Below are 14,635 nucleotides of genomic sequence, written 5' to 3' on the forward strand. Positions count from 1 at the left end.
GGAGACCTACCTGATGGAGATGACCGGTGGAGTTGACGAGAAGCCTGCGGGCATCCGCAACAAGGAAACCGTCATCTTCGGTAACATCCAGGACATATACAACTTCCACAGCCATGTTTTCCAAGGGGAGTTGGGCAACTGCCGTCTACCAGCGGATGTGGGACGTTGCTTTGTGGCGTGGGCAGGTCAGTTCGACCGTTTGTACGTGGACTACTGCAAGAACAAGCCTGCCTCGAGTCGACTTGTAGTGGAACACGGTGGAGCCTACTTTACACACATCCAGGCGAAATATGGTCTGAGCTGGGCCAGTTCTCTGGACTCCTGTCTCATCAAACCCATACAGAGGATCACAAAGTACCAGCTCCTGCTTAAAGACTTGTTGTCCTGCTGTGAGGAGGGAGAGGGAGTTGAGATTAAGGATGCTTTGGAGGTGATGAAAGGAGTTCCAAAGAAAGCGAACGATGCCATGAACATCGCCATGTTGGCCCGCCTGCAGCCTCGGGCTTCGTCCAGCATGCAGCCTAGGGCATCGTTCAGCTTGCAGCGGTTCAGGTCTTCAAGTCTGGCACGTTCTGGAAGCAGGGTGTGGACATGGCTGACCACTAGCTATAGCATGCAAACACCCAGCCAGAGACGTCGGGGATGAGGCTTGGTTTGGACATGAGGCTTAATTGGGACATGAGGCATGGTTGGGACATGAGGCTTGGTTGGGACATGAGGCTTGGTTTGGACATGAGGCTTGGTTGGGACATGAGGCTTGGTTGGGACATGTCAGGCTTGGTTGGGACATGTCAGGCTTGGTTGGCAATGAAGGACCGGGAAGTCTGGCGTAGCATTGTGGAATCCATGATATCGACCGCGGTCGAAAAATGATGATGATGGTTGGGACAAGTCTAGCTCTGGTCCATAGCCTAATGCACTTTACTGCCGTTGCGTTCAACAGCAGTAAAGTGCATTAGACTATGGACCAGAGCTAGGACAAGTCCTGACTCTGGTCACTCCTAGGGCTACTCCTACGGTAAGTTTAATTTTTTGGTTAAAACAAAAAGTGTTTTATTAAAAGGTTAAATCACTATTCATGTGTTTCAAATGTAGTTCTACACCTGCCATGTTGGGGAATGGGGACCAACACAGGTGTATCATTTTGTCTGATTGTAGAACATAGTGTTATCATGCCAATCAGACAAATTTGAAACACCTGTGTTAGGCGTAGGACTACATTTGAAACTCATGAATATTCTGATAGTGACAGTAATCATGGATATATAGACTATAGTGTTTGTTCAGTAACAGGGGTCTCCCTGGCTCTGCAGCTCTAATAAACAGAAAATACATTTCTCGTTTCAGCCAATCAGGAGAGAGTAGCCATTTATCATCTTTAGTGTTCCAGTTCCAATTTTGTCTGCTAAATTCATTGTGTCACTTTAGAATTACACTTGTTTAATCTGTATTCTGACTGCATTTTCTATCCTAATTGGATACAATCAGTATCCTGACCTGCAACCTGAAATGCTAGAGAGACCTCAGACTCTTGTTACTGAACAAACATAGCAATGAGTACATTAGTGTGTGTGTGTGTGTGTGTGTGGTGTGTGTGTGTCTATATATATATATATATATATATATATATATATATATATATATACACACACACAAAAATTATATATCATTATTTTTTTTATTTTAAACCAGATTTAAAAACCTTTCTAAGGCCTGCCACTAACTCAACATCCGGGGGGGCCACTCCCCGGAGTTCTTTTGTCTTCCACTCCGCAGTTCCGTGGACCATGGAGCCCCCAACTGACCGCCGAGTGTGACCGTGGACCAGGCCTCTTCACGGAGCCTTCACAGAGCCCATCAGCCCATGTTGGCCAGCATGCAGCCTCGGCCATCGTTCAGCTTGCTGCGGTTCAGCTCTCCACCAGCCGGTCTGACACGTTCTGGAAGCATGGTGTGGAAATGGCTGACCAATAGCATGCAAAGACCCAGCCAGAGACATCGTGGACGAGGCTTGGGACTAGCCCCTTTCGGGACCCTCTATTACCATTTCTGTCATTTAGACGGCGGTACCCTTGGGTCCCTTTAAAGGTAATCCACTCTCAAATAGACGCAGCTGTACCACTGTCTGGTGACGGTCACAGACACCTGCCACGTCGCCGGAGTGTTAATGAGATGTTTCAAAGATGTATAGAGTGTAGCAGTAGACTGCGGAAACGTGTGCGAAGCAGTGTTAATCGGCGTTGCCGTTAAGTAGTATCTATTTTTGAAGTTTTGGCTTCCCGCACCGCGATTGACTAGCTGCACGTTGCTGTATCCAGAGCCATAGAGTAAGTTACGCAGACTCCGTTCACTTCATGGGGCCAGTCCAATGGTGGCTCCTCTACATAGACTTCTATTGAATGGGGACAACCGGAAGTTTAAGTTTAGTCTATGGGCTCGCACGAGTACATGAACCATGTGACCGGGCTGTTTTCGACCCCCTCAATACTGGCTGACAAACAGCCGCTTTGTAAGCGGTTGTTTTACTCCAGACTTTAAATTTTACATGCCGGCCTTAAGTTTATCAACTGTATCTTGCGCTGATACCTTTACTTTTTGAAAAGAGTAATGTTTGACGGCCTCGACCCACCCAGCTAGAGTCCATTTCAGCCTGTGCAGGGATATCCTGACATGGAACGGAACCTCATCTCGGAGCTAAAGCGTAGCAGCGTAGATATTGAGGTTCCAAACGGAGCTAATACTTTGAAATCAACCAAAGCTACTATTGACATCATTCATCCAGCATGTACCTATGGCATGCACACGGTCGGCCAATCAGAAGCAGTAACTAGGTCTATAGCCAGTCGCGGTGCGGTATGTTACTTCAGAAATGAAGTTTCAGAACATGATGAATAGGGATTCATGAGATAATGATTATCTCTGACTTGTCGAGGACTGCAACCCTCTTCAAGATCCATTCTGATTTCTGATAAAAAATAAATAAAAGTTAGGAAGAGAGAATTTCAGAGAAACCAAAACCTCAAAAATAGATTAAAAATACTTAACGGCAACGCTGCTTCGTACACGTTTCCGCCGTCTCCTACTGCTACTCTGCATCTAAACATCTCATCAACACTCAAGCGATGCCGCAGGTGTCCGTGACCAGACAGTGGTACAGCTGGTCTATTTGAGAGTGGATTAACTTTCAAGGGACCCTACCCTACGGTACCTGCCGTCCAAAATACAGAAAAGGTAACTGAGGGTCCCGAAAAGGGCTAGCTTGGGACCAGTACAGACTCCTGAGGCTTTGTGGCCTTGCCCTTTACTGAATGCTGTACAGAACAGACTCTGCAACAGGCCCATACTGTCAAACACCTTTGCATTTAATGGCATGTCAACATGGAACAAGATTAAATGGTTAGTTCACATTAGTTTTTACTTAAATAATACTTGCCATTGATATAGTGGTCTCAAAGGTATTAATTGATTGCCTGAGTCCCATGCTGAGAATTCTGGTCTGGTTTAGGTGAATATTAATTAATTCATATTAATGAAAACTAGTCATTTATTTTGTAGCCTGGCTATTATTGACCTATTTCTACCTTCTAGCCCAACTTTGGTTCAACTTGGACCTCTCTGTCACATGGAACATTGTTTTGTTTGTCCAGTATCACTACGACAGCAGCACAACATCACTTCCCTGTGACAGAGGGGTCAAAGTTGAATGAAAGCACTATATGGTAGAAATAGGTCGACAATACAAAACAAATTGCCCCCAATACTTAATATTCACCAGAACCAGACCGAAACTCCCACCACAGGACTCAGGCAATCAATTAATACCTTGTAACCACTATGTTAATGGGAAGTATTTCCTACAGCTTTAAGTTCAAAAATTTGAACTGACCCTTTATTAAGACAATGCCTATCAACAGGGAGCAGTTGGTAGACCACAGTAGAGACATGCGGAATTGCCAGTGACTGAATTGACAATGACACTGAATTAATTATGACTAGCCTATATATTTTATTTGATAATATGTTATTACCTGTGATTATTATTATTGTAGTATTGTATATTATTACTGCTGGTGATGGTTATTGTTTTATTGTATATGTTATTATATTACCTGTGGTGAATATAGTATAGAGGAGAGCCATTAACTGTTTGTGGGAACATTATTCAGGATGTGGATTAGACTGATCTCTCAAGAACCTCCTGTTGAGTATAGAGCGTTGCAGTCCCGCCCAAGGCGATCGGTCCGGAAGAAAATTTCCAATACATTTTCCCCATAGACAACCTATGTTTCTATGTCAGTGATTCTCAAACTATTTCATGTCAAGGACCCCAAAAATTATATGTATTGCATTTGGCCGCCGACCCCCATCTGAAAATATGTTGTTCCAGGGACTCCCCCCCCCAAAAGCAAAGATTTGAGTTAAAAACATTCACTCTGAAAGAATATCTTCAAAGATTTGCGCCATATTTTTCACGATTTTTCAAAAATAGCAGACCTACAAGCTCGTAGCGTGGCACTCAGTGCTGCGCTATGAGCTTGTAGATCTGCTATTTTTCAATAGCTAATGCTTAAAACACCAAAAGGGGTTCCCGCCCTGAATGGATTAAAGATCTGTAAGCCGCGGACAAAGCCAACTTGGATCATGACAACAAACACAATTCTTTGGGCCGAATAAATAATTAGAAGGAAAAAAAAGGGCAGGTTACAACACTTTTTTTTTTCTTCTTTGTAATTATATGTTCGGCCCAAAATATTGTGTTTGTTGTCATGATTTGTCACGATCCGAGTTGGCTTTGTTCGAGGCTTACAGATCTTTAAATAAATACTTTTTGAAATGTCTATGGGGAAAAATGAATGGGGAATTATTTCCTGGGCCTGTCGTCATGAAAGGGGACGGGACTGCGACGCTCTATAGAGCAGATAAAGACATTGACGGGCATAGGGAGTAGACCAGTGTTGTTTTTGGCAGCAAAATTGGATTTTAGTTTTAGTCAGTCTTTTGAATAGTTTTCGTTTAGTTTTAGTCCCTTGGAATGTCTTAGTGTTAGTCTAGTTTTAGGCGACTAAGTATCATGCGATTTTAGTCTACTAAATCTAGTTGATGTAGTTGACTAAAATGTATTTTGGCGGTGCCTTGATGCCGTCGTAATGGCTGATTTTACACTTGCTGAAAATAGCCGATCTACAAGCTCACAACGCCTCGCAGCGCAACGCGTTGTGAGCTTGTGGTTCAGCTATTTTCAGCAAGTGTAAAATGACTCATACTCATACATTAACATTTTAGTTTAGTTTGTATTTCTTGACAATTGTCGATATATTTAGTTTAAGTCATAGCTTAGTTTTCATTTAGTTTCTATTTAGTTTGTCAGTGAAAAAAGGTAGTCGACGAACATTTTTCGTCATAGTATTAGTCAACTAAAGTGGACACATTTTTATATGTAGACAATGCAAATTTTTCAATGATATAAACGGCAATGACTGAATTGTTATATATTTGTATTTTATTATGTTATCTTTGATTAATAAATCCTAAATGTTAATCCTGAATTATCATGAATGTTAAATCAACTTGACCTACATTTGCACGTGTATGACCCAGAGGGTCCTGTTACACGTAGCTACATATCTCTGCTGTTGGGAAGAAACCACCTAACTCCAAAGAAATTCAGGAAATGAAGAAAACGTTATATTTTGAAAACAAAGAAATACTGGCTCATCAAAGTTGGTGTTGTGACTTTATATATTGTCAATTACTTGCATGAGAGGGGTAAAAGTGGTGGAGTTTCTTTAGCAGACAGTTTGAGGGTCCAATGGAGTTAAGAGGTTTTGTTTAAAGCGTTTTTACTACTTTCCATTGGTTCAATATTTTCAAAACAACACACAAAGGGTGTCATTCAACTGATTCATGCAACAAAAAAACCCCTCAAAAATGGAGTTGACAGCAACGATACTGTATGGATTATTTCTGACATCACATACTGTATTAGCATACTGAATAGAATTGTGCATCTTTATATTTTATATGGCTTATTAATGATATAGTGTAATGATTTTGACAATAGTGAAATATGACCATTTTGACAACCATTTTATAAAAATTGTCATTTTTTTTTACAAATTTACTAAACATCAAAATATCAATCGACATCAATCAATGAATAGCACAAATTTACAACAGTAAATACAGTGAGATAATCCAGTTCCTATGAGTGTCAACTCAGAGGAGGAACATCTGAGCTTCATTCACTGGTTTTGTCCAATTCTGGACAAGTGTTAGCTAGGTTGGGGTTACCTCTCAGCTAAGGTGTTAATTTGTATATAATGCAGACATGAATGTATTTTACTGACATTTCATAGTATTATAATATATTAGCCAAAAATACAAGAGCAATCCTGTCTACGATTAGCCTTGTGACATTACCTCCATGACAAACACATTTTATAGGTTAGAAGCGGTCACAAAAAAAGTACATAATTTTATAAAAAGGACATTTGAAAGACATGAGGGCCACCCTACTAAAACAATGGGTGCTTCAGATATTGCGTTTTGATATAAATTACAACGACTTATTCCCTTGCAGCTTAAATCAGTCATAATATATGGGCACATATATGTCATAAATGTGATCATACCCTACTACAGGGTAACCATTTCATCAATCAAAAGCACAGGAAGGCATTCAGCTGTGCTTTCAGACTTGTAGATTGGCTGTTTTCAAAGATTTTTAAATAAGGCTTAAGTGGTTAATTAACCAAGGCATCTTCTCTTATGACATGTCAAAACTAACTTATTGAAAGAAGACAGGAGTATACAATACAACATACAGTAGTCAATTAAAAACAGCAGCACTGGCTTTTCAGTGGATGGGCATAACATGAATGATGTTGCCAAAGGCTACATTTTCATGTTTTATTTGGTCTGTGTTGTCAGTTTACTGTGAGGCTGTTGGTTCTGAATCTGTACAGACCGACAGGGAGATGACTTCAAAGTAAACTGTTCATGTCCATCTGGATCTCTCAAGGAGCACTTCTCAGTAAACCAGGTACTTGAATTCAGAGTAGATGAGGGGAAGCATGACTGTGCAAGCACGGTACAGGATGGCTCCGCTCTTAATATAAATAAGGCTCTGGGTTTGTTGCTCCAGGACTCTGACTTGAAGTTGAAGTAAATAGCAAACAAGGCCACAGCAAAGAAGTGTCCAATAAGGGTCATTGGTTTGGGCGAAAGCCTGGTGAAGGTAAAGTTAAAAACATTCATTAAACCTTTGATGCAAATAACTGTTAATGAAACTCAAACTTTCAATCAGAACATTATGCCATGGTAGTGGGAGAACTGAATATATAATCAATCTGCAAAGCATGTCACATCAATTCACTGCATATAGTTGTATAGACAGATTTCTTAAACTACAAGGTGAAGGGCCAACACCGCTTTGACTGAAACATGCAGTCAAATCAGCTGTGCCTGATTAGAATCTGCTAGGAGCAGTGAACTAGTGCGTGATCACGTGACGTCAAGCACAAGTCCATGTCAAACTAGAAAGATGCGTTCCAGATAGAGTGCTGCTTTCTGTCCCCTGATTGCACCGCAACACTTGACATCTCTTGTAGTCTTTAATAACTGCTACAACAATATTATCTACTCTCTGAGTGAGAACTCTGTGAATACCTGCAGCATGGCACTATCGTCGTAGAGCTCTGGAATGTTAATTAGCAGGCTCCTCCAGATGCGCACGTCATTGAGGGCCACACTCATGCCTCCTCCTGTCAGCGGGTGCCTCGTGTTGTAGGCGTCTCCCAGGAGAAGTACACCTGGAAAACGCAGGTTGCTGTGTGAAGCAATTTATAATTTAGGCATTTAGCAGACGCTCTTAATCCAGAGAGATTTACAGTAAGCAAGAACAAAAAACATGGCAATACATCAAATACATAAATAGTCATCATGAATCATATGTAAGCTAAGAACCTAACAGTGGAATATCTATCTATTTAAGCCTGATTTACACTTTGTCATATGACTGTGTCCCTCGCAAAAATAGCAGCTCTACAAGCTTACAATGTATTGCGAGTCGTTATGTCAAAATACGTAGTATAATTTAAGCAATACCGTCATAGTCACCAGTAGTTACTTTCTCATCACTTTGTGCAGCACTGTTCAGGTTGAACTTGTTAAAATATTTGTAAAGAATTATGTTTTTCTCTGCTTATAAAAACAAATCCTGCTGTATTATTGATTAAGTAAATAAATGTCATCTCTGCTCACCAGTGTGTGCCAACTACTGTAACACTACACCCACACAAAGCTGTTTTTAGTGCTTTCGAACATTTCTAACATCAATTTAAATGTGTACAGTCAGTGTCTTACAGAATATGACACAGACTAGATCCCATTAGACTGGATCTATACACATCTTTTCAACAATCTGTACTATTAAAGTTCAATGATGCAGTGATCAATGATCATGCAAAACATATTTTAATGCAGCAAGCCGTGCATACATACTGTATCTATTAATAATATATCTCAAATTGTCATTCAATAGTAATATAGTATGTTCTGCTACCCGGCTTGTTGACCGGCGAGGGTGGGAGGAAGCTAGCAGGCATAGACCTGAGACGATCATTTTGTAGTGCCACCATGGAATGTTCTTTTATGTGTTCTGATGGTAAAGGTAAAAATGTAGAGAGACAAAGACAGAGGGTGAGAAACCACAGACAGGTTAACCATTCCGTTTTGAACCATTATTCAACAGGGGATAAATATGTTTCAACGCATGAATTCATTGACACGTTAAGATGATGACTGACTGACATTTTCACAGTCCCTCGATCTATTCAAGGTTACAGGAGCACAGCTCTTTGATGTTGCGGCTCAGATATGTAAGAAGCATTGGATCCAACTACCGTATGAACACCAGTATACACAAAAGCATAGCAGCACCATGATTTTTGAGCAGTGGAACACCCTCTCCTATGCGCAGCTTTGTGTGTGTGTGTGTGTGTGTGTTGACACACACACACACACACACGAGAAAAAAATACATAAAGAAAAAACTAACTAACTATATATAAATGCAAGTCTCTGTGTGTGCGTGTGTACGTCTGAAATCCACGTAACTCGAGAACCGTTCACCACACCGACTTCAAATTCGACACTGGTTATTCTTTTCCTGTTACACCCAGAGGTAGGATATTCTAGTTTATATCCTTCGTTTCTCTACTGTTGTGTCATCTTAGCTGAGCTATGAAAAAACACATTTTAATAAAAACCTGAATGACATCCTGGTGCAACAATCACACAGCAAAATTTGCGTTAAAAGAACACTGCAGATTTTAGTAAGAACACAGACAACAAACAGGCACTGATGGAATAAAATATTTTTTGCGCTTGAATCTGAGCATCAAGGTAGTAGCTCACACAACTCTAAAAGAGATTATTTTGAATCTGACTTTGAGCGTTTGAATCTGACTCATGATCTGTGCTGAATGTCATATCCCCTCTACGACTCTTCTACACAGTAAAATAATCAGTATTAATACACACAATATGCACAATATAGTACGTGCAACAAATTGACTCCATTACTATTTCAGAACATGCGCACGGAGGGGGATGGCATTTCCCCCCTGATGTCCACTAATACTCTGGTGTCAGAGGAAGATATTTGGTGGATAAGAACATGGCTGGGGTTGGCCAAGACCAATTCAGCATGGTGGGCTTTGAACTGGGGCGCATCCTGGGGGCAAAATAACAGAAGATGTGGTGTGCATGTGTCTAGGCGATGTTCATCAACAAATTACAATACTTTGAACAAAACACAGGTTTACCCTCATGAGGCATCCAACAAAGAGAGACGATGTCTGAGCCTTTCCAGACACAAGGCTCTTTCTGAATTTGGAGAAACAGCCATCAGTGAGCGCAGCATGGATTTTCTAAAGAGGGAAAACATGGTCAAGAACTTATGTCAATCAACTACAACTGTTTACTTCTTGCCTGGAGAGGTTCATCATGAGTTACTACTACAAAATAAGATGCCACCTGGTAGAGGAGACATGCTGATCACTAAGCAGTGTTGATTTCGTCGACTAAAACTAAGACAAAGAATGTTCGTCGACTACCTTTTTCCCTGACAAAAACTAAATGAAAACTAAGCTATGATGACAAAAACTAAGACTAAATATACTAACAATTTCGTCAACAAATCAAAACTAGACTAAAATGTTAGGAAGGGACTAGTGGACAAGAGATCCAGTATAAGTCATTCAACACTTGGTTGCATGCTGAAAATAGCCGATCTACAAGCTCACAACGCTAAGCATGCAAGTGTAAAAACAGCCATTACGACGGCATCAAGGCCCGCCAAAATACATTTTGTGGTTTTTAAAGCGAAACACAGAGGTACACATTGGGACAGGAGGAGGGAGAGACAAAGGCATGAGTTTGATTACTTTCGTTTTGCCATTTCTGCTTCATTTTTATAGTGATAGTGAGAGAGACAGGAATGGTGGCAGAGAGAGAGAGGGGGGATGTTAAATAAAGCAAAGTGCCTCAGGTCAAACTCTAACCCAGGCTTGCTGCAAGAAGCACTCATTTATGTGGTACTGTATGTGGTCTTATCAGGTGATCCCCCAGAGTTGATTATTTTTTTACAGTGTGGCTTGAGGTCAAGACACCTAGAACAGGGTTTGTCTGTCTGTCTGTATATCACGCACGCACGCACGCAGGCACGCACGCACGCAGGCACGCACGCACTCACGCACTCACACACACAGTACCTTTATTGATAAGGTTTACTAATATGTTTGGTTGAAGCCTCAGGGCATAAGTAATTTGTTCCATCTGGTAAATGTCCCATATTTTTTCCACCCACATACTGTATGTTGGCGGGGCTGGTTTTAGCCATTTAATTGTAATGCATTTGATGAGGTACACATTGGGACAGGAGGAGGGAGAGACAAAGGCATGAGTTTGATTACTTTCGTTTTGCCATTTCTGCTTCATTTTTATAGTGATAGTGAGAGAGACAGGAATGGTGGCAGAGAGAGAGAGGGGGGATGTTAAATAAAGCAAAGTGCCTCAGGTCAAACTCTAACCCAGGCTTGCTGCAAGAAGCACTCATTTATGTGGTACTGTATGTGGTCTTATCAGGTGATCCCCCAGAGTTGATTATTTTTTTACAGTGTGGCTTGAGGTCAAGACACCTAGAACAGGGTTTGTCTGTCTGTCTGTATATCACGCACGCACGCACGCAGGCACGCACGCACGCAGGCACGCACGCACTCACGCACTCACACACACAGTACCTTTATTGATAAGATAAACATGTTAAATTTCATGTTATTCAGGACATTGCATGTACTGAGGATCTAAAATTGTGGACACGCAAACATCAGGTTCCTCGGGCTTCGCCACTGGACCATCAGAAGAGCTATTTGAATGAATTGATGACACTTATGCTATGATTCTTTTGATCCTATTATAATAATAAATATGAACATACTCTCAGGAACCCTTACCCCTCTGGAGGGCCCTGAGGGCAGTGTAGCGCTGGTTTCGGAACCTTGGTCTTATCTGTGTGTCCAACAGCCCGTCTCTGTATCACTCTGCCGTAGTGCTGGGCCCGCGAATCAGAGCGGTGACTGGAGAACGCATCCAGGTGCTTAGGCTTCAGATACACCTGGAAAAATGGACCCGCAGAAATATTGGACACATTTGTGATTTGTGATTTTTTTTTTCTTTTTAACTTTGTTTTTATTTCAGTTTAGGCAACTTCACAGAATTAAAAGCATACATTTTTCTTACAACTGCTTTTTTTCTTTTTTTACACAACCTCAGCTGTTTCATACTTTCACAGAATATATATATATATTATGCACTCATACACACAAACAACTTCACATACATTTACAAGTATTCACAATAAAACAAGGAAATAGAATACAAGTAGCGAGACAAAAACAACAGAGTCGACAACAATGGGAAGTGAACAAAACTGAGAACAGACATGACTGGAGACAGAGGAAAGAGTATGAGCACATCAGAAGGTCTGGGGAGAAGTGTATTCAGTGAGTCGTTACTCGAGATTCCGAAACCTGCTACCTCATTAGTAGAGGCAGTACAGGACTCCATCTTTTACTAATATGTTTGGTTGAAGCCTCAGGGCATAAGTAATTTGTTCCATCTGGTAAATGTCCCATATTTTTTCCACCCACATACTGTATGTTGGCGGGGCTGGTTTTAGCCATTTAATTGTAATGCATTTGATGGCCGCTGTAAGCAGCACATGCAATAAATATATAATATATGGTGCAACCAGCACCAGCCATTGCATCAGCCACACCGTCCAACAGAGCACCGCGGACATGGAGCAGTGCCCTGCCGGCCGGGTGCAGCCAACCAGTGCTGACCACACCCCAGTAACTGCCGCGCCCAGGGCACCCCCACGCGGACCCACCCATTGTCCTTTCTCTCATGCCAGAGCACACAGGAGGCTCTCTCTGCATTGTGTGTATATAAAAATAAAAAGTAGAGTAAAATGTTAGGGAGGGACCATGCATTTTTTTGCCTGGGTCAAAGAGATAAAAAAAAGAAAAAAAAGAAAGGTGAACGCATAACAGTGTGTACATAATTATTTTAGAGCGAAGGAGTGTGTGTGTGTGTCCGTGCAAAACTGTTGTTACGCATTCATGTTCTTGTGCGTGTTGCCCGAGCGTCACGAGGCGTTGCTCGCGACGTCAGTGTTCTCCGCTGTTTTCTAGCAGGGAGGGGAGGAGGGGAGCGGGTGCTCAGATCGGAGAACCAATAGGATCCACGGCCTGTTTTCGACTGGCTCCCGCCCCTCTTGACCAGAAAGCACACAGGCTGGGCTAGGCTATAATGACGTGGTATCTCACCACATTCGAGCGAGGCTGTTCCACACCAGCTTGTGTTCCTTCAGCATGAGATTCTGCACCACTCCAACTGTGCTTTCTTGGAACTGACTCCTCAGTGGCTTTCCCACAGGTTGCACTGCCCCTATACACATGAACATTCATTCATACATACGCACAATGTGCAAAAGAGAGAGACACAAGTACAGCGTCCAGATCACTAGCACTGATACAAAACACTGGGTGAGAGATTACCTTCAATGACAACGTACTGCAGGCATTTCCCTGGGGTGGCATTCAAAATGTCTGGGAGCCTTCCGTTTAAGGTCAATAGTGGAGCATCCTGAAACCCCATCACACACATTTATATAAATAAAATATGACAATTTCATGGTCTGAGGGCAGTACCTTTTTCACATGGATGGATGTGAAGATGATGCAAAGTGCCTCAATGTCAAATATGAACTGTCACTTTGTAGTACTAACAGGTAGCCTGGCCAAGTGGTAGAATATGTTTGGTTTCCCACATGGGAGAGCCAGGTTCGAATCTCGGGTGTTACACTGGCACCATGTTTGATTCACCATGTAGTGTGGAATATATATTGGTCTCGAATTCACCGTTTGATTTTGTATGTAGAAAGTTCATTGTATTTACACCAGTGGTTCTCAAACCTTTTTCAAGGACCCCCCCCATCTGAAAATGTTGTGCCAGGTACCCCACAGAAGAGTGTTAGAAAATGCAAAATAAAATGCAATTTCACACATTTTGAAAAATAACAGATGTACAAGCCTTCATATCATGCTATTTTTTTAATAGTCAAAGTATAAATGGATACAATGATTGTGATGCTATAGTAATATATAGAAGATGTACAAGCTCACGAGACCTTACACGGTGGCCTTACACTAGCCGATAATCGGGCATTTTTGACGCTCGAGGGGTGCCCGACCGCTCAAAGTGCGATCGGGATCGGCCCGATCAACATCAAGAATGTTTGATATTTGCTCTGCCCCGCTCCGATTATCCTGTGGTGTATCGATAAGGTGTGGTGCTATCAGATTGAAAAAAATCGGCTAGTGTAAGGCCACCTTTAACAGTGCCGCAGTTGTGAAACACAGGAAAGATACAGAAAAAGAGATGAAACTACTTGAGAAAAGTAGTGTGTGTGTGTGTGTGTGTGTGATTTACCTGGGGTCCCTGCTCAGTGTGCATGTTGTATCATAAAACATCATAAAAGCCGTTTTAAACAGCACTACACAACTCCAAATGAAATATAGCAGCTGCTAGATGAAAAAAAAAAGAATCAGAACAACAAACCAGTATCTATGACAAGCCTTTAAGCACACTTAGGTAATTGACAAAAATGTCTTCTCTAAAGAAATGAAAGTGATGACACTAAAATATGCCACTCAAATAATAGTGATTAATGATCTAATTGTGTGTTTGGCATTTTGACATTGGAACATATGAATCAAAAAGGAATGTCTGTTTGCCTTTTGGCTTCCTAATAAAATAAATCCCAGACGATATGACAACTTAAATATACAATGAAATTATTGACATTTAATCATTTTTGAGTGGCGCTAGGCCCTCCTATAAACAACTATAGTGTACATTCTGTCTGAACAAACATTAAATGCCATTGACAATGAATAGAGAATTTACGTAATGTGTCTGAGCAAATCGGCTGAGTATGTATGTATGTCGGTGGCCACCCTTGGCCAATAAGGGACCACCATTCTTGATGATGATGTAGGATGATTAG

The 14,635-nt window shown here is 41.4% G+C and overlaps 2 protein-coding genes across 2 annotated transcripts in view; both read right to left on the reverse strand.

Moving 5' to 3' along the window:
- Positions 1-14,635, reverse strand: part of LOC306915107 (uncharacterized protein) — a gene marked incomplete at its 5' end in the record, with an annotated part of 29,984 nt that overhangs the window by 12,909 nt on the left and 2,440 nt on the right. The window contains one exon of the mRNA XM_079492353.1: positions 12,894-13,014. Within this exon, the coding sequence (XP_079348479.1) occupies positions 12,894-13,014 (121 nt within the window). The remainder of the gene's footprint in view (positions 1-12,893; positions 13,015-14,635) is intronic.
- LOC306914692 (squalene monooxygenase-like) overlaps positions 6,638-14,635 on the reverse strand; it is a 53,359-nt gene continuing 45,361 nt past the window's right edge. The window contains exons 3-6 of the mRNA XM_079491859.1: positions 9,828-9,932; positions 8,564-8,659; positions 7,669-7,811; positions 6,638-7,228 (exon numbers count right to left, since the gene is read on the reverse strand). Coding sequence (XP_079347985.1) covers positions 7,031-7,228; positions 7,669-7,811; positions 8,564-8,659; positions 9,828-9,840 — 450 coding nt within the window. The 5' untranslated portion in view covers positions 9,841-9,932 and the 3' untranslated portion in view covers positions 6,638-7,030. The remainder of the gene's footprint in view (positions 7,229-7,668; positions 7,812-8,563; positions 8,660-9,827; positions 9,933-14,635) is intronic.

The sequence above is a fragment of the Electrona antarctica genome (genome assembly GCF_951216825.1).
Source record: "Electrona antarctica genome assembly, chromosome: 22".
NCBI classification, from domain to species: domain Eukaryota; kingdom Metazoa; phylum Chordata; class Actinopteri; order Myctophiformes; family Myctophidae; genus Electrona; species Electrona antarctica.